Source organism: Manis javanica, chromosome 10 (assembly GCF_040802235.1).
Source record: "Manis javanica isolate MJ-LG chromosome 10, MJ_LKY, whole genome shotgun sequence".
In the NCBI taxonomy this organism is placed as follows: domain Eukaryota; kingdom Metazoa; phylum Chordata; class Mammalia; order Pholidota; family Manidae; genus Manis; species Manis javanica.
In genome coordinates this window covers 57,210,264-57,229,061 of record NC_133165.1, presented here as the reverse complement: position 1 = coordinate 57,229,061, position 18,798 = coordinate 57,210,264, and the positions used below count along the sequence as shown (strand labels likewise).

The window sequence follows — 18,798 nt, the reverse complement described above, 5'->3', positions numbered from 1 at the left end:
CAATGAAGTATATTAACTTATATAAAATGGGGTAAGGATAAATTATCACATTAACAAGATTCATTTTTAAGTGTTTTTATAGTGGAATTGTTTAATGAATTTTGCTGAGATTTCACCCTTTAAAGCCTGAAATCCCACAGAGCAGGATTCAAATCCCTATTTGTCATTTACTCTGTTGCTTGGGCAAATGTTTTATGTTCTTAGAATGTTTGCTTATCTATAAAATGGGGATAATTAATTTTTTCAAGCTATTTGTGAGCTATTGTTAAGTATTAGCTTAGAGTACATAAAGCACAGACCACAATGTATGGCACAGTGAGCAGGCAGAGTAGGTTCTCAGTAAATGGCAGTAGTAGTTGCCCATTTATTTTCCTGTAAATATGAGAGAGTTGCAGCCAGTTACTGAGAGTTCCTGTAAATATTGACGTACTTACAGTCAGGTGAAAACTGTCCTTTGAGATGAAGAGATGGATTTATTGTAGAAAAGTAGTTTATTAATTGCCTAGCAGTAACATCTTGCATGTTTTGTATCCTATTACTGAGAATATAACTTGTTTCCTATGACTTTCTAACCTTTTCATTTTAAAAACTGCAACCAGTGCCTACTTAGGGCTTGAGCTATGGACCATTTAGCCCCTTATCAAATGTATTTCTTGCAATATGATAGTAAAACAGAAAGGAAATGACTTCTTCAGAAACTAAATCTCTTTGTGTTCCATGTAGTACCTAGCACTTAGTATGTACTAAATAAAAAATAAACCAATGTAAGCACATCTTAGTAACTCCAGTTTGAGAAATCTTGGGTAAGACCAAAAGTAAACAAGAGATGATTTGAACTTTGTTATTTTGTTCTTCACTGTCACTGTCTCTAACCTTTCACAACAGGATTTTGACTATACCAGAGCCACTAAATCAAATGCTTAGAATAGTGTTGAACAGAACATACACTGATTGTTATTGGATGATATAAAGGATGACCTTAATTACTAGAAGAATAAAATTAAGTCCAAAAAACGTCAGCGTATTTTATATGCTCTGTGATAGGGTTAAAAAAAAAAAAGGAGAGATGATTTCAGCCTTCAAGTTTACAAACCTATAAAATCACATTTAACTTGCATATTAACAACTTCAGAGAAATTTTAAAAGGGGGCAAAGAAAAGGGAAGGTACAAAACAAGATCCCACTATTACAGTATACCACTATTTACATTTTTTTTTAAAGTACACACACACATATATGTATGCTGGGTTTTGCACAGACTTTCTGGACAGGTATACCAGACACTGGTAACAATGACTGTTTCTGGGAAAGGGCCACAGATGACTAGGGGTCCGGAGTTGGAGGAAGACTTATTCTTCACTGTATAGCCTTCAGTACTACTTCACTTTTTTTAAAACCATGTTCATGTATTACCTTTTTAAAAGTTAAAATGCTTTAGTGCTTAGGGAAAAGTAAAATGCTTCATTATCCTTCCTGAGCAGAAACTCAAACCTCTAAGATGATAGTCTTTTTAAGAAGGGTATTTAGAATGCAATGAAATGATAATTACCTGATTTGTTGGAAAGTGGACTCAACTCAGGGCTGTCAGATTTTTGTCCAACCTCTACCATGTGATCCTGGGCAGGTCACTTGTGATTTTATTTGTTTGTTTTATGGGGGAAGGGGTTAGGGACTAGACTCTTGGCCTTTGGGATTCTTAAAGTCAATTGTCAATCATTAGTAGCTGACTGGTCCCTATCTCTTAGGTCTAAATTTATTATTGCTTATAAACACTTAGAAACAACCAAAATGTCCATCAATAGGAAACATGTTAATTATGACATATCCATCCACTAAATATTAGGTGTTCATAAAAAAGAGTAAGAAAGCTCTTGAAAACAAATCCTACCATTTGCAAGAACATGGATGGAGCTAGAGTGTATTATGCTCAGTGAAATAAGTCAGGCAGAGAAAGACAAATACCAGATGATTTCCCTCATTTGTGGAGTATAACAACGAAGCAAAATTGAAGAAATAAAATAGCAGCAGACTCACAGACTCCAAGAAGGGACTAGTGGTTACCAAAGGGGAGGGGTGGGGAAGGGCGGGTGAGGAGGGAGAAAAAAGATGATTGTGGGGTATCATTAGTGCACATGGTGTGTGTGGGGTCAGGGGGAAGACAGTATAGCACAGAGAAGACAAGTAGGGACTCTGTGGCATCTTACTACACCAATGGACAGTGACTGCAATGGGGTATGGGTGGGGACTAGATAATAAGGGTGAATGTAGTAACCGCATTATTTTTCTTGTGAAACCTTCATAAGAGTGTATATCAATGATACCTTAATAAAAAAATAAATAAAAATTAATTAATTAATTAACTAAATTAAAAAAAGAAAGCTCTTGAACTCCCAAAACAGAAAGATCTCCAAAATACATGAAAGTAAAAAATGCAGTGCTGAACAGTATGTAAAGAAACACTGGAATATAAAAGCACCTTATTATCTATAAATGAATGATATATATATAATGGATATATACTATACAGTATTTGAAAGAATTTATAAGAAACTAATAACATTTTTTATGTCTATCACTAGCACTGTGCTGAGGGTTGTAGGGGGACTTCACTATGTGCCACTTGATGCTTTTTATGTTTTATAATATGGAAATATATTACCTAGTCAAAGATACAAGTTTTAAAAATGGTTATCCTACAAAAACACTTGTTTTAAAACATGGAAAACGTAAACCAGAAAAGTTTAGTTTTCAAAATACATAAACATTTATATTAAGATGATTAAAGCTGTTTCTATTTTTCTTTTAAGATGACCATCTGCTTTTAAGCACTGTGGATAGCACCTGAGGTTCACCAATCACCGTTCTTAAGGATCACCTCGACTTATATCAAACCTAATCATAACCATAGTTAACTGTTGCAAGTTAAAAGGCTTTTCTGTAGGTTCCTGCAAAACATGTCCACATACAGCCCTCTTCAATGTCCTTTGCACTTATCTAGTCCTTTGCTTTGTGCTATATTAAGGTGAATTTTCTCTAAGTTCCTAATAGGTCTTGAGTTATTAAAACAACTGTTTACCTGGTGAATTATATATATATAGAAACTCAACTGTTGTGTGTATTTATTACTTAAAAAGGAATTCATAAACACCATTATAATTTATAAATTGTTGGTTTAATCCACTTATTTTTTTAATTGTGGTAAAATACACATAAAATGTACAATTTTAACCATTTTTAAATGTAGTTAAACAGCCTTAAGTACATTCACACTGTCGTGCAACCAATCTCCAGAACTCTGTTCATCTGAAACTCTTTCCCCATTAAACAGCTCCCCATTTCCCACTTCCCCCAACCCCTGACAACCACCATTCTATCTTCTACTTTCTGTCTCTATGAATTTGATTCTCTTACATAAGAAATCTCATGTAAGTGAAATCATACAATATTTGCCTTGCTGTGACTGCTGTTTCACTTAGCATGATATCCTTCCACCATTCTTTTTTCCAAGTGTGCAGTGCATAAAGCCTTCCAGCTTGAGTTAATTTTTTTAAATTATAAATATAGAAATACTGAAGCACAGCACAGAAAAAAGAAATACAAAAACAGGTAACATTTTTAGAAGTTTTGATCAAAAGTATAGTACCACCTTAAAATATACCCCTTCCTATAACTGGACATTTCAAAAGGAAACTATCCCAACAGTACAGCCGTCTTATATAAACAATCTACTGATACAAAGGAAGAACACTGGAGGAGGGCATTGCCTGGTGAATTTTACTTGATAATCATTAACATATGCAATCAAGTCAGCAAATTTTAAGTCCTTGGGGAAAAAGGGAAACTCAAAATCAGATAAACATACAAACTGTAGCACGTTTTATTGCACTGACTGTGTTAACCTTTCTGATAGCTAACGTGGTCACAAAGTATCCTTAAATACAAGGAGCTACATTTTTCAATGTCCATTTCTTTGGGAACTGTACTTACATCTCCACTCAGTGTATGGGAGACATTATTTTCCATTTGGAACGCTGGAATGCTTTCACTAAAGAAGGCTATTTTAAAAAACCAACTTATTTTAAAACAAAGTTCATTTGGCATTGCATAGTTTATTATGGCTTAAAATTCTGGCAATAAATAACTTTATTATCTAAATCTGGAAAATTCTTCCCAATACTGGAACATGTATACTTGGTAAAGGCAGTCTAGTTTGCTGGTCTGACTTAGGTCAGGACTCTAGAAGGAGGTTTCCAAATGAGATTAAAGTACATACTTGTGCTTTATAAAGTTGGCACTTAAGTCTGGAGCAACACTGGTGAGGTCTGGAAAGAAGAAAGCAACTTTTGAGATGCTATTTATAAACAGACTGGAACAAAATATTTACGAGTTGTTGATTTTTGTTCTCTCTCTGGGAGTAAAGCTTTAAATAGGTAAGTAACCCTGAGAATGATCTCGAGTATTACAGCTCAAGTCACAATTAACAGGTAAGAAAAAGGCACATTAATAACTTTAACTTGGAAGGAAACTTATAATATACACCTTATAACAAATTACACATTAATTCCAGCTCCTCCATTTGTGTGACATTGAGAAAAATCTACCCTCCTTGAAGTAGAGACCTAATTATTGTTGACAAATGAAATAATGCCTGTAAATTAGTTAATACAGTAGTATACGGTAGTGTAGTATATTGTAAATACCCAATAAATGTTGGCTATTATTATTAATAAATGCCCCATATGTGTGTGTTGATTCAAAATTATACAAAATGTGAATACAAAGATGAATAGGATCCTCACAGCCTAGCAGGGATAACATGCTATTTAAGAGGCAATGAGTTATCTGAGGATCAAAATAACATCTTTTTTCAGAACCTCATGAACTATAAAGAAATTATTTAGTATTTTGGATTAGGGTTTCTCAGCCTCACACTAATCACATTTGGGGCAGATAATTCTGTACTTCGAGGAGCTGGCCTGTACATGCAGGGTGTTCTGCAGCACCTCTGGCCTCTACACAGTATATGCCAGTACACCCCTCCCGACTCTGCATTTTGTATTGCTGTGGGCCTGCACTGTGAGCCTCAAAGATCAAGCCTGGGCATTAGTTTCTACCCCTGCTCCCCGAAGAGAAACCAGTGCTTGTCTGTCTGGTCAGCAGTCTGCTCCGGGCCTGAGCACCACCACCTACACATTCTAGACTCTGCTACTGGCATATGCCAGGCACCAAATGGTGGAATCTCAATTTGGGAGTCAGAGATTTGGCATATCACCTCTCCAAAGGCCTTGACCAATATGAGATGGCCAGGTTCTCCAAGAGAAGAGGATGGCACCCTTGGCTCTAGGAGTCCCTGGGGCAGAGTGAAATATACCTTGTTGGCTGTAGGCCTGACCTGTCAGGCCCCTCTCCCTCTCTCCCTCAGGCTCTTGGTCAGGTAAATGACTCCACCTGGAGTCAAAGTAGCTTACACGGTACCCCAGGCAAAGGTAGGTGTGTGTGTGTGTGTGTGTGTGTGTACCCCAGGCAAAGGTAGGTGTGTGTGTGTGTGTGTGTGTGTGTGTGTGTGTGTGTGTGTGTGTACCCCAGGCAAAGGTAGGTGTGTGTGTGTGTGTGTGTGTGTGTGTGTGTGTACCCCAGGCAAAGGTAGGTGTGTGTGTGTGTGTGTGTGTGTGTGTGTGTGTGTGTGTGTGTACCCCAGGCAAAGGTAGGTGTGTGTGTGTGTGTACCCCAGGCAAAGGTAGGTGTGTGTGTGTGTGCGTGCGCGCGCGCGCCTGCCTGGCCTTCTGACCCAAAAAGCCTGAAAATATTTACTATCTGGGCCTTTATAAAAAAAAATCTCTCAACCCCTATTTTGGATAAGTACTTAATTTACAGTCAATATAAGGAATGTGTCCTAACATTTGGTGTTTATTCTACCTGATGTTATCTTTGTAGCAAAAAAAAAAAAATGTTATGTACAACTAAATAAACACCTGAGAGTGTTTTCCATGATGAATACCCATGGAGCCTACACTTTGCTTAGAAACTGGGGAGCACCTGAGCAGTCTGTTTTCAGCTTCGAGGTAACTGGGTGAGAGCTGGGCAATTATTCTCTAATTACTGGCCTATTGCCATTACTCTGTAACAAAGCCCACAGGTAGAATTGTGAATACAAGTTACTCTGCTTAGAAAGCCTTCAAAGATCCCTATACCAACCCCCACCCCAATTATCCTTTCCCAAAAGTGTCCCCAGAAAGCCATGGACGGTTACACCTCATTGCCTATTTGTTGATGCTTTTCTCTTCCCATGGAATGTTCTTCCCATCTCCTTCACCCAGTGAACACCTACTTTAGGATCCAACACAAAACTCCCTCACCCAGCTCACACCTGTATTCTGAAAGACTTCTCACAGCACACTGTTAGTTATCCTACGTCTGTCTCCCTTAATGAACAGTGAGGGCTTGGACAGCAGGGCATCCTATGTTGCTCCAAGTCTCAGTGCCTAATACAATGCCTGACAGTGCTAGAAATTCAATAAATGTCTGGTCGATGAGTTAGATATGTGAAGGGCACTGCATGGCTCTTACTGTCAAAAATTCTTCCACTAAGAATTATTAGGTAGACAACAACCTACCTCTTCTCCTCCCTTGTCTAAAATTTTCTCCTCTTTAGAGTCATTCCTCTGAATTACAGAACAAAGTCTATAAGCTTTCTGATGGCAAGGTCTGCCTCCTTTTGTCTTTATATATATTTATCATTATTCCTGGCACTTAAGGGCTCAAGTGTCCTTCAGGAATTACATGGAGAATTATTTCAATCATATAAAGTATCTGAAAGAATAGAATGAATGGGAAAAAAATTAATGATCTCTTTCAGTAATATGAAATCCTTTCCTTCTGGGATTATTATGGTTTGTCAGTGTTTAGATTTTTTCTTTTTTTTTCTTTTTAAAATAGAAAATAACATAAATAATTAAATGTATTTCACTTTAGAATCCAAGCACCTAAATTGTACAAAACTAAAGAACCAAAATGCTTTGCCCCACAGATTATCTGTAGAATATGTGTGTGTGTACACCTAGAGGGTGTATATACTTTCTTTTAAAGGAGAATTGGAGAGAACTGTAAGGAAATTGAAGTTCATCAAACAGGTTAGCACAAAGGGCCTTGTGTAAACTACAAGTAGCCAAATGTTTTCCAAACTTCAGAATATTCCAAGTTTCATTATACTGTACTATTAATTTTAACCTTTGACTCATGTAAAATGTTTAACTTAAATAAAGGTATTTTTAAAAGCAACCATCACTACTGTAAACAGAAAAACTGTGTACTTGGCATAACTATTATTTATCTGTTGAAACAACTTTGTCATACAAATGCTATTAAATCCTAGCTGGGTGCAGTTGCTACCTACCAAAGTATTAAGAGGTATTAGAGTCACTACCCCAAGCTAAGGACATTCTCCTTGGTATAGTAAAAAAGATTGAAAAATACCTGAAAAGGGAGTAACTTTCCTAGTGGAAGGCTCATTGCTATTGAATGCTGTGTCCTTGTACCGCCTAAAATCATCTTGTTTCAGAAACACTACAGAGATCCCCTCCTCCCTCGCAAACTTAGAGGAAGGCAAAGGAGAAGGGAAGGGAGGGAGGGAAGGAAGGGAGGGAGGAAGGAAAATACCTCCTTGTACTAAGCCTAAATAAAAGAAACCGATCTCACTGTCTGGAAGAGGAGGTAAAACCTCACCAGCACTTATTCACTGAAAGCACTAGTTTCAAAAACCTACCAAAGTTCGAAAGATCTAATCCTAATCCCTGAGGGAAAAGACCACTTCATCAACACTAGATTTTTTTTTGAATTGAGGGGGTAAAGAAAACACTGGAATCCAGACCTGGAAACACTCGGGCAATACTATAGCTAAAGATTCCTCCAAAGGTACTTACGTGGCATAGGCCTGAGCGGCACTCAGATGGCTGGTGTCTGGTTCTACACTAGAAAGGACGACCTCTCTTCTCCGGAGCGGGGGAGAGGTGCACTCTCGGGAGACACTGACTGTTGGGCCTGAGCAGCTGGAGCGTGGGACTCAGGGACCTCAGGACTTCGCTTCTGGTCTGCTGGTGTCTCAAAAGCTTGAGCAATTGGCTTCTTGTAAAATTCCTGTGCAGATGAAGACTGGCGGAGAGAAATCTCTTGGACTAAAGAGCTGCTTCGGGAGGTCTTTTGGGTGTGATGCAGAGTCTGCAAGTCCTGGACAGCTGGAGGAAAGAACGGGCTCACAGACTGGGTCTGAAAAGATTGGGTGGGCAGAAAATGGATCACAGAAGGCGGGGTGGCCAGAGTCTGGGCTTGGGAAGCCTGAACAGGTGGCAGCTGAGTTTGAGAGGCCTGAGAAAGATTCTGGAGCTGGCTCTGTGTAGCCACAGGCACCAAGGGGTGGCTCTGAGAGGCCACTTGCACCACGAGGTGGCTCTGAGAGGCCACAGTTATGAAGGGGTGGCTCTGAGAGGCCACAGGTACCAAGGGGTGGCTTTCAGAGGCCACAGGCACCAAGAGGTGGCTCTCAGAGGCCACAGGTACCAAGGGGTGGCTCACAGGGGCCACAGGCACAAGGTGGCTCTGTGAGGCTGGGGACACTGCAGTCTTGGAGATAAGGATGTCCAGAGGCTGACTCCTAGAGAATAAGGGAACAGCAAACTGACCTGTAGAAACACAAGTGATGGGAGGAGACTGGCTCCCAGAGGCCAAGGAAACTAGAGGCTGACTCTTAGAAACGAGGACGGCTGGATGCAGAGGCTGGTCCAGAGAAGATGACGTGAATTCAGGCTGCACCAAATGTGTTGACTGTCGTTTAATAAACATTGGCAGACCAGCCTCAGGGCCCAGAGGACAATCACCAGGGCATGGGGTGGGAATTCCCTCTGAACTTTTGACGGCTTCAGGTTTGGGGCTCAGACCCTCTCTGCAAATTTCTTGGGCGTCACCGCTCTCCTGGACACTCTTCACTCCGTTTCTGTCCTGGTCCTCCTTTTCCATCTGTTTTTCCACCTGGCCCGAGACCGTCATACTCAGTGAAGCAGTCTTTTGAAGGAACCGCCGGCGGCGGCGCTGCTGCCGCATCCGCAGGAGGGTGGTGGGAACGTTGCCGATGGTGAAGAAGCGGTGGCTGACGGTCTGGCTCAGGGCTTCCAACGGTCTGGCCGTGGGCACGCGTAAGGGCCCCTTCAAGGTCTCTTCAGTAGTCAGCTCGATGTTGCCGGTGTACCAGAAGATCCACCAGAGGAGGCTGAGGAAGATGATGATGGAGCCCAGGTAGAGCAGCAGGTCGCTGAAGAGCAGGTCGGCGAAGACGCCGGTGAACAGCACGGTCGCACCCACCGTGTCGAAGACGACGCCCAGCCAAAAGAAATGCTTGCAACGGCCCAGGCCCGGCCGCCTCTCGGTCCTGACCACGGAGGTTCTTGAAAGCTCCATGAGTTCCCACCGTGGCCGCCGCCAGGTCCACAGACGTGACCCGGCGGGCGGCGCTGCCACAGGCGGCCTGTGGCCGCAGGGTCCCCATGGCAACGCCCTGGGGGTGGGCCGCGCGGCGGGCGGGGCGAGAGGCCCTCTCACCTGCCGGGAGAAAAAAAAAAAAGACACCGCCCATGAGAGATGCGCGTGCGCAGTACGCCCCGTCGCCCGCTCGGCCGCCTTCTCTACAAGTGCAGTGTTCCCTCCCCAAGGCGAGACCCGCAGGAGAGCAAGAGCCCAAGACCCACTTAAGTAACTTTCCAGTCTCTGGAGTATAGCTTGGCCCCACATTCTGAGGAGTTAATGATTTTCCTTTGTTTTGGTGGAGAAGCAACCAGATTAGGGTCTATTGTTAGACTTTCTTTCCGACCTTATCTATTTGCCCTGTAGCTACTGAACCATTACTTTCTTGCATTAGTGAATTGCAGGCCTAGAGGTGAGTGAATTCGAGGGTTTTCCCACCCTCTCCAGTTTCTTCCCTTTCATTGCTGCCACTTTTGTAGACCTGTTTACCCAGGTCCTTGCGAACGCCTCAATACTGCTTTTCCCATTATTCCCAACAGGGTCAAGATACGAAAACTATCAAAAATAGACAAACTGGAACCCGAAAACTACAGTAGCTTAAGCACAAGAAAGAAGTTTAAGAACTGGTGTCATTCAGATTATATTACTAGTCATAGCCATGTACTGGCCTTGGCTCCTCAGTTGCTAAAGGTGGAATTTTAAAAAATAGCCTTTTAATTTGAGAAGAGATTTAGATTTACAGAAAAGTTGCAAGGATGATATGGAGACTTCCTCTATGCCTGGAAACACCCTTAGCCCTACTTTGCTTTTTAAAATGCATTACAAAGCTCCACGCTTCTCTTTATAGTGTTTCTACAAGTTTAGGAAACAACATTTTATGAACTTAAACCAAACAGACTACTTCTGAAGCTGGGTACCCTTGAAGTATGCCAAGGGTACCTGATGTCACAAGATAAAAACATGTCAGGTTTTTTTTATATTAAGTATGGAATAGAATCTAAAATGAGAAAACAGAAGTTTTGGGCTGAAAACCCAAGACATGAGTTTATTCCCTGTGAGATATTCAGGAGTATGATAGTCAATGTGCCACCGCCTACACCAAGTCTTAGTGTATATAAACTTGATCTTCCAGGAACCTCAGTTGCTAAATGGTAATGTCAGGCAGAAAGATTGAGCTGGATGAAAAGAGGGTGGGGCTCACCAAGAACTGAGGGAGTTAATCAGATAAGGCCCCAGACCAGAGTCAGAGATAACCCTGAGGACTAATTAAATGAAGCCAAAGGGACTGAGAGCGACTTGAAGGGCACAGGCACTCCACAGATGGCAAAAATTCCCCAGATAAAAAAATGTCAGAGCAGCCCGTGTCTTCAATCCACCAATCGGATCAAGCCCCCGAGGCCAAAGAATGTCAATCAAGGACTTCTCTGCCTTGCCAAAAACCCCATAAAAAGAAGCCTCAAAATAAGCAGCCTACCTTTATCTCCCTTGACTCTGGCCCACTCCTCCCTTGGAGTGTAGTCAAATAAACCTACTTTTACCTACCTTGACTCTAGCCCACTCCACCTTTGGAGTGTATTCGAATAAAACTTTTGTTCTGCTTCACTACCGTATCTCTGCCCTTCAATTCTTTGTTGCACTGGGGACAAGAACAGAGGAGAACAAACTCAATCCCCAACAGTAAGAAACTTGAGCGATTTTTATATAAAATATTTATTTCTTACATGTTCATATATTTTACTATATTTTAATATATCAAAATAGGCATGGGATATGGAGTAGAATAGAAAATCCGTATACATTTAATAAAACAGGAGACACAGCTTTGTGCTCTAACTTCAGGATAGGGGCTTGCTTTCTTTGGACATTTAGGGATTACTGATTAGAAAATATCTGAGAGGTACTGATATATATATATTTGTATATATATTGGTGACCAAGAAACTCCTTTATTTTGTTGGAAGGACAAAACAATCCTGCCAACAAAAGACCCCTCTATACCAACATAGAAGAGAGAGAGCACAATTTAGTATTGAGTAAGCATTAATAGGTCAATGTGGTAGCAGGATATGCCTCCTGAAGAAGTGCCTTGGGGAAGTATAGTCAATATATAATATACAATTAATATTGAAGTATAGTCAATATACAATATTACATTGGTTTCGAGTATACAACACAGTGATTCAACAGTCACTAACATTATTAAATCCTCCCCTCAACTGGTGCAGTTACTGTCTGTCAACATAGAAAGATGTTACAGATCCATTGGGTATCTTTCTGTGTTTAGAATGTTTTTAGAACAGACATGAGAATAGCCCATCTGCTCATTGATTTTTGCAAAAATTTTTAAGTCCTTTATAAAATATTTTAAATGGTTTTATATTTGAATTCATAGATGCAGAAGTTTTGCATATGAAATTATGAGCAGAACAGGGCATAAACATGGGATAATTATTTGGGGGAAGGAAATGACAGCCTCTACCCTTTAATATAACAGTCGTAGTTGTTTGGTTATCATTTTTCTAGCCACAAGCCTGTATGTCAATATCATCTTTTTCCAGTTAATGATTTCCTAAGCTTGGCCACGTAAAGATTTTTATTTTTACTTCAATAAAGTGAAATATTTCTTATATTGTTATGACAACACTCTAAATGAGAATATAATTTATAATCTGACATATAATTGTTCATAATGGGTTGCATCTGTTTTACAATCCCAAAGTAAGGAAGAGTTTTTCCTTATATTCTCAATGGTATTTCAGGTCTAACAAGATTTCCTACTGACATAAATTCCTTTTAAATTCTATTACACACATAAGGCACAGATCACTTTCTATGATCAGCTATGTCAACATTATCATAAGCTATAAATTCATTGAAGTCTGGGAAAATTCTAGGGATTCAACACTTGCTTGTGATCCTCTAAGAGACAGATTATTTTTTGCACAAAGCATAACAACATCTCAAATCGCTGGCAAAATATTCTTTCTTTCTTATGTCTCTAATTTTATTGCTCTCGTTAACCATCACCTAGTAAACTATCAGTCTGAGTATTTTTAAACCCTTCTGTTTTAGAAAACATGATGCAGTATTGAGTCTTAGTGCTCACAAATTCTGTTTATATTCTTCCAATCTTTGAATTTTTTTTTACTTGCAAACATGTTATTCTGTTGAATTACTACCAAAAAAATACTCATGAACACAAAATAGAGACAAAGCTTTTTTGGAATAAGAGAACCAGTAAAACTGAATCATCTTACCATCAGAACATTTTTTTACAAAACCAGTCTTTTGAAAATGTTCAGCCATTGAACATCAGTGAAGTAGATTCTCTAAAATCTGAATCTATTCCTAGTCTAGGGTGACCAACTTTTTAAGAGAACCTTTGTAGGACACAGCTATAATGGACGAAACCCATAATATAATATATGACAATTATATACCTTTGTGTCTTTTAACACCAGACTATATAGGCTTTTTAAAGAAAGTGTATATTAGTTCTTTTCTGTGACAATCATGCTATTATTTAAATCAACAATAGGATAGTTAACAATGGCAGAAAATCATTGTGATTTTAATATCTAAAAATAATGGACTTCTGATATACTAGAAAATTACAGCTCTTTAACTTTCAGGGCCCAGTAAGAACTCTGTAAATGGAAGACTCACCACAAGCCATCTTTTTATGGAGTAGAACAACCACATTCTCTTACTTATTTCAGCTTCTTCAAGAAGGAGTTAACTGTTCCCAGAAAAACACTGTGTTCTATTCTCCAGAGTGTTTCCTTTTTTCTGTGTGCCCATTTTAAGGTTAGGCTTGGTACAGTCATGTTTTCCATTTGGATTATGATAAAGTTCTCAGTGGTGAGAGCTGTCCCCAATATGAGGCCCTATGCCAAGCTCATACCACCGCCCCCCACCACCCCGCTTTGTTTTTAACCCAATTGGTCAGTCCAATTCACCATAAAATCTTCTGTAGTTCTTAGAAGTTTGCATAAATTCTTTACACACTAAGATATATGTCCTTATACTACTAAAAGGTTTATGGTAATTAGCAACAGCTTCACTTGAATGCTCTTTGTGAGGTACTATGATCTCTAACCTCTTTATTTGCATTGTCATTTAATTCTCACCGCAATCCTATGAAGTAGGTTTTTATTATGGGTGTTTTGTTGTGGAAGAAATTGAGAAATGGAGACCAATTTCTTCAAGGTCAGGCAGCCGCTAGGTAGCAAATCTGTACACGTATAGAATGGTGTAGTGGTTCCCAAGATTCGGCTACAAGGCTTCTAGCATTTGAACACACACTATGGGCTGAGAGCTGTGGCTCCAGATGCATTTGAGCCAAGTGCTTACAGAAGCTTACAGGCTAATGGAGAGAGTCATATGGCATCAAATTTGTTTCACAAGTGTTGGAGGACTAGAGGTACATACAAGGGACAATGTGGCAAATAGGTGGTAAACAAAGTGCATAGAACTGGAGCTGTAAGTTCTAAGCATAAATAATGAGGGAAAGGAGGGCTGCCGTAGGAAATGGGTCTTTCAGCTAGGTAGGGCAGTTGTGTGAGCAAAGGAGAATGAAAACACTGTGGCATGTTAAGGAAACTGCTTGTGGATCAGTATGGTTGATGTGGGGGACAAGGGTGCCTGTGTGTTTGGGGAGAGTGCTAGAGAAATGGGGCAGAGACACACAGGCATAGAGAGGAGGCTAGACGGGGTTGGATCATCCAGGAGTTTATGACATGACATAATTAGGCTTTTGCGAATAGAGGAAAACCACAGAAAGGCCCTAAGCCCGGGAATGATGTGATCAGATTTCCTTTTACAGCGCCCTGCTAGGGAGTATGAAAGGCAGCTTGAAGCCTGCCATCAGGTACACCAATTAATTAAGATTCAGGCAGTATTTCAGGAGAGGGGTGTTAAGGGCAGGAACCAAGGCAGCCTCTGTGGGATAGAGAATTGGTGCCTGACAAAAAGTGAAGAAAGTGGAATTGACAAGGGAAGTCCAAGTGAGATTCCTTTCCTGAGTCACAGCGGCAGCTTAAAAACACAATCTTGAGGTCCTCTCTGGCTCAGTGGCTTTTAAAGTCTGAAGTTTTAAACAGTGCTTGAACCCATAGACCATGTATAGGCTTTTTTCACTCTTGTTCATTCTTTTTTTGTTGTTCTCATCTGACTGGGTAATTTCTAAGTTCCTGTCTTTTATCTCAGATGCTTCTGCTTGATATAACTGCTGCTGATGCTCTGTTGAATTTTTCATTTCATTCATTGTATTCTTCAGCTCCAGAATCTGTGTTTTATGATTTCTATCTTTTCGTTAAGCTTCTCATTTTGTTCATGTATTGTTTTCCAGATTTCAGTGAATTGTCTTTCTATGTTTTCTTGAAGCTCATGGAGTTTCCTTAAAACACCTGGTTGAATTCTTGCAGATCTCCGTGTCTGCGGGTTTGGCCTCCAGAAGATTATTGCGATCCCTTGGTGGTGTTGGGTTACCTTGATTTTGCATGTTGCTTGAAGTTTTGCATCATTGTCTTCCGTTTTGAGGTAGCAGTCATCTCTTCCAGTCTTTACCAACCGCCTCCGGAGATCCCTCCTGCTAGCCCTGCTAGGGATTCTGAGGCTATCTCAAACCTTATATGGATACAGCTCTCTGTGTCTTGCTCCCTCTTGTGGCAGAATTCTTAAATTTATATGCCTCTGGATCCTGCAAGGCACCCGGCTGGGTTTGACAGCCTTTTCTTTTGTTTTCACAAAGATGGTGCTAAAGCTTTAGCATTACCAAGTTTGTGGTCTCTCCCTGCCCCACAGAGAGGGCCCAGCTTTCTGTGGGGCTCACTAGCTGTCTACCAAAGTTTGCTCTGCTGCCACTATCAGGAGCATGCACACGAAGCTGGGGGTGGTGGGGTTAGGCATGTGGAGCGCTTGGGGGGTCTGTAGGCCAGCTGGAAGTGAGGCATTCCCAGGGGTTCATGGGTGAATTTCCTGATGGAGTCCACAATGCAGTTAGAAGGATCAGCATGCCTTTAAAGACCTCTGAGAATGCTGTCTGCCACTCTTGCAGCCTGTTGCTGCCCTCCAGTCATGTAGCTTACAATTCAGTACTGTGGACAGGGCAGGGAAGACCTGAGCCCCTTGGGTAGCATCTCCATGCATCTGGGAAAGCCAGTGCTTATTCACATGCTCTCCCTTTCCCCTGCAGGAGAAATCAAGGACCGTGATCTCTTTGGGCACCAAGCTGAGCTGCCTTGCAGAGGCGTGTTTCTATTGGATCAATTATATATAAATATGTATTACTCCAGGTCTGCCTCTAATTTTTTAACTTCCTTTTTCCATTATATCCTTATTGTTTTCTGGGTTTTATGTATTTCTTGGGAGTCATCAGTCTCTACTCCTTAATTATAGATGCATCATCCTCTAACAGTGTCTTTTACCGTATACTTTTGTGTGCTTTTGATTTCTAGGTTTAAGTGTTTAATCTGTCTACAATTTATTTTCTGCATAATGTGAGGACAGGAAACTAATTTTTTTTCCCTCCTAAATGGATATTTTCTTACATTGGGTTTCCAAGAAGCAGACCCAGGGATTCAAGTGCAAGTAGTTTTTTTGGGAGGTAAAAGGAAACACTTTGCATTGTAGGGGTTGGGGAAATGCAGTAAGCAAGGGAAGGCTGTGCCTGTAGACTAGTAGACAGCTAGTGAATGTTGTCAGTTTCTTTGGGCAACCGGAGCTTACTCCCACTGTGAATCAGTGCATGATTTACACCACTCAGGATGGAAGGAACTGGAGTATCAGCTTGCCAACTTGTCAGGCATTAGTTGAAGGCTCTTCCTGAGAGAATTCCCTGAGATGACACAGTGGCCTCCAGATACACGCAAAAGCCCTTAGACAAATAAAGACTTGCACTGGCAGTTGGTAAGTGGGGCCACTGAAGTTGTTAGGATACAGGAACGTGGGCAAGGTGGCTGGGGCTTTCCAGTCATCCCAGTGGCATTTATTAGTTGGTTTTGTCACTTAAACGAAATGCCACCTTTATTGTGTACTGAATTTGCATATATATGCAAGTCTCTGGACTTTATATTCAGCACTGCTCAATAGGATAACCATTGGGCTCATGTGGCTGTTGATCACTTGAAATATGACCAGTCCAAACTGAGGTATCCTAAGTATAGAATACACACTGGTGAAGCTTTAGAGCTTCTAACCTGTTGTGATATTGTGTGATAGATCTGGTCAGCAAGCTCCCGGGTGGCTACCCCAAGTCCCATCTCCAAGTCTGTGTTAGCACTTCCTACCTCTTTAATGAACAGCTTTTAGAAGTCGCAGTCCCCAGAATTGATGGGTGACACCTTTTCTTAGCTTTCTTTGAAGAGGCAGGCAAGTCCCAAGGAAGTCGCTCTTTTTAAGCAGTGAGATAAGTTCTGATCCCTCACTGTACCTTTAGTCTTAGTAAAACTATGGGAGAATTGCAGGTGACATTTAGAATCAAATTTAAGTTCCTCAACATAAAAACAACAAATATCCCCATTGGAATTTTGATTGGAGTAGCTTTTACATGTATAGTTTAAGAAAAACACATCATTTTTTATAATGCAGAGGTGTCTTCCCGGGAACCTGCATGGTCTTGTCATTTGTGTAGGTCTTTAATACCTTTTGCCAGAGTTTCACAGTTTGTGTGAGGGTCTTTCACATTCTTTCAGATGACTTTCAAGATATTAAACTTTTGCTACAGATGAAAAATCTTCAGTTCATAGGAAGGTCAACATGCTTAATGGAATTATCTTTTCTAAGAGACACTTCATTTTACTTCAGTTTATATACAATAAACCCTGGGCTTAGAATGCTTAACATTGCAATTGTAACTATTCACAGGTGGCCCAAAGGACTAGGACATGTGATGAACCAAGTGAGTGAGCTGAGACCACTGCTTGCCATCCACATTGCAACTTAGCTTTCTTATTCTGCATCCGTGTTCGTATGGGTAAAGTGAGGTGCTAATGGTATTTGAGAAGGTGTCACCACCTACTTTTATTTGTAGAGGTTCCAGCTCTCTGCACAACCAGATGTTGCCTCCTTGTAAGATCCAGCAGGGAAGCAAACAACAAATAGGACAAGGTTGTTCCCACCCTTGGCACCACTGACATTTGCTCCTCATTACAGACTGAAATTGTGTCCTGCCAAAATTCGAATGTTCAAGCTGTGACCCCCAATGTGACTTATTTGGAGATAGGTAATAAAGGTTAAGTGATGTAGTAAGGGGTGGGCTTGAATCCGATAAAGCAGATCTTATAAGAAGGGGAAGAAGCACAGGAAATTTCTCCCTCCACACATGAAAGAGGCCATATGAGGACACAGTGAGAAGGTGACCACCTGCAAGCTAGGAAGGGAGTCCTCACCAGAAACCCAATCTGCTAGCACCTCAATATATTTCTATCCTCCTAAACTTTGTTTCAGCCACCTATCCGTGATCTTTTGTTACAGTGGCCCAAGCGGACTAAAACAGTCCCTGATAATGCTCTGTTGCGGAAAGGCTGTCCTTTGCACTACAGGACATTTAGCAGCACTTCTGGGCTCAACCCACCAGTAGATGCCCGTAGTACCTCCCACTCCTTCCCACCCAACATGTGACAATCAGAAAATGACTCCAGACATTGCCAAGTGTTCCCTGGGAATCATAATTGCCCAAATAGAAACTACCAAGGTAGACAAAGGTTCGGTACCATGAAGAAATGAATTTGGATCTGCCTCCCCGACTTCTTGGTTCTTAACTTCTCTGATCCTCAGTTTCTTCCTGTGAAATGGGAACACAAGGGGACTAAGGTTGTGATAATATCCTTTGCCTGGTGCCCCTGGCACACTGCCTCTGGTGAGACAGAACATCCCCTTACTCCTCATTACCTTTAGGAGAGCTTTACTAGATGCGGGGTCTACCGTCCCACTCTCAGGGAGTTATAACTCAGAATCAACAGAAATTGGGTGACTAATTGGGTAAGGCTAGCACGAGGAACAAAAGGGAACAGCTGTGTGCCATGATTACAGTCTTTTCAGTACCGAGCGCTTACTGTGTACTCCTTCCCTGCTTCATGCGGTCCTTGTAGGCTTTACTGCTCCTGAGCAGATAAGCCTGAGGGGTGTGGGGTTTGGGGTGTGTGGCTTGCTCAGACACAGCTGCAGCCTCACCCCTCTCCCCACAATTCCAGATCTTCCTTGGACAAATATTTGACCACCTCCGTTTCCTGACTATGGTGGGAGAGGCGGCTGCGGGGGTGGGAGGGAAGGGAATCTAAAGAAAGT

At 41.1% G+C, this 18,798-nt stretch overlaps 1 protein-coding gene across 2 annotated transcripts; it reads right to left on the bottom strand.

Annotated features, from left to right (window-relative positions):
* Positions 1–3,150: 3,150 nt before the first annotated feature.
* On the bottom strand, positions 3,151–18,261 carry LOC108398595 (uncharacterized). 2 transcript variants are annotated; one of them, XM_017662684.3, is made up of 5 exons: positions 18,225–18,259; positions 11,053–11,146; positions 8,676–9,588; positions 7,920–8,231; positions 3,151–4,322 (listed from the first exon to the last, which is right to left on the bottom strand). In XM_017662684.3, the coding sequence occupies exons 3-4, from the start codon at positions 9,445–9,447 to the stop codon at positions 7,963–7,965; spliced, it is 1,041 nt and encodes a 346-aa protein (XP_017518173.1). In that variant the 5' UTR covers positions 9,448–9,588; positions 11,053–11,146; positions 18,225–18,259; the 3' UTR covers positions 3,151–4,322; positions 7,920–7,962. The 2 variants fall into 2 exon arrangements, with proteins under 2 accessions (XP_017518173.1, XP_017518172.3); XM_017662683.3 differs by having other exon boundaries at positions 7,920–9,588; positions 18,225–18,261.
* Positions 18,262–18,798: the final 537 nt, after the last annotated feature.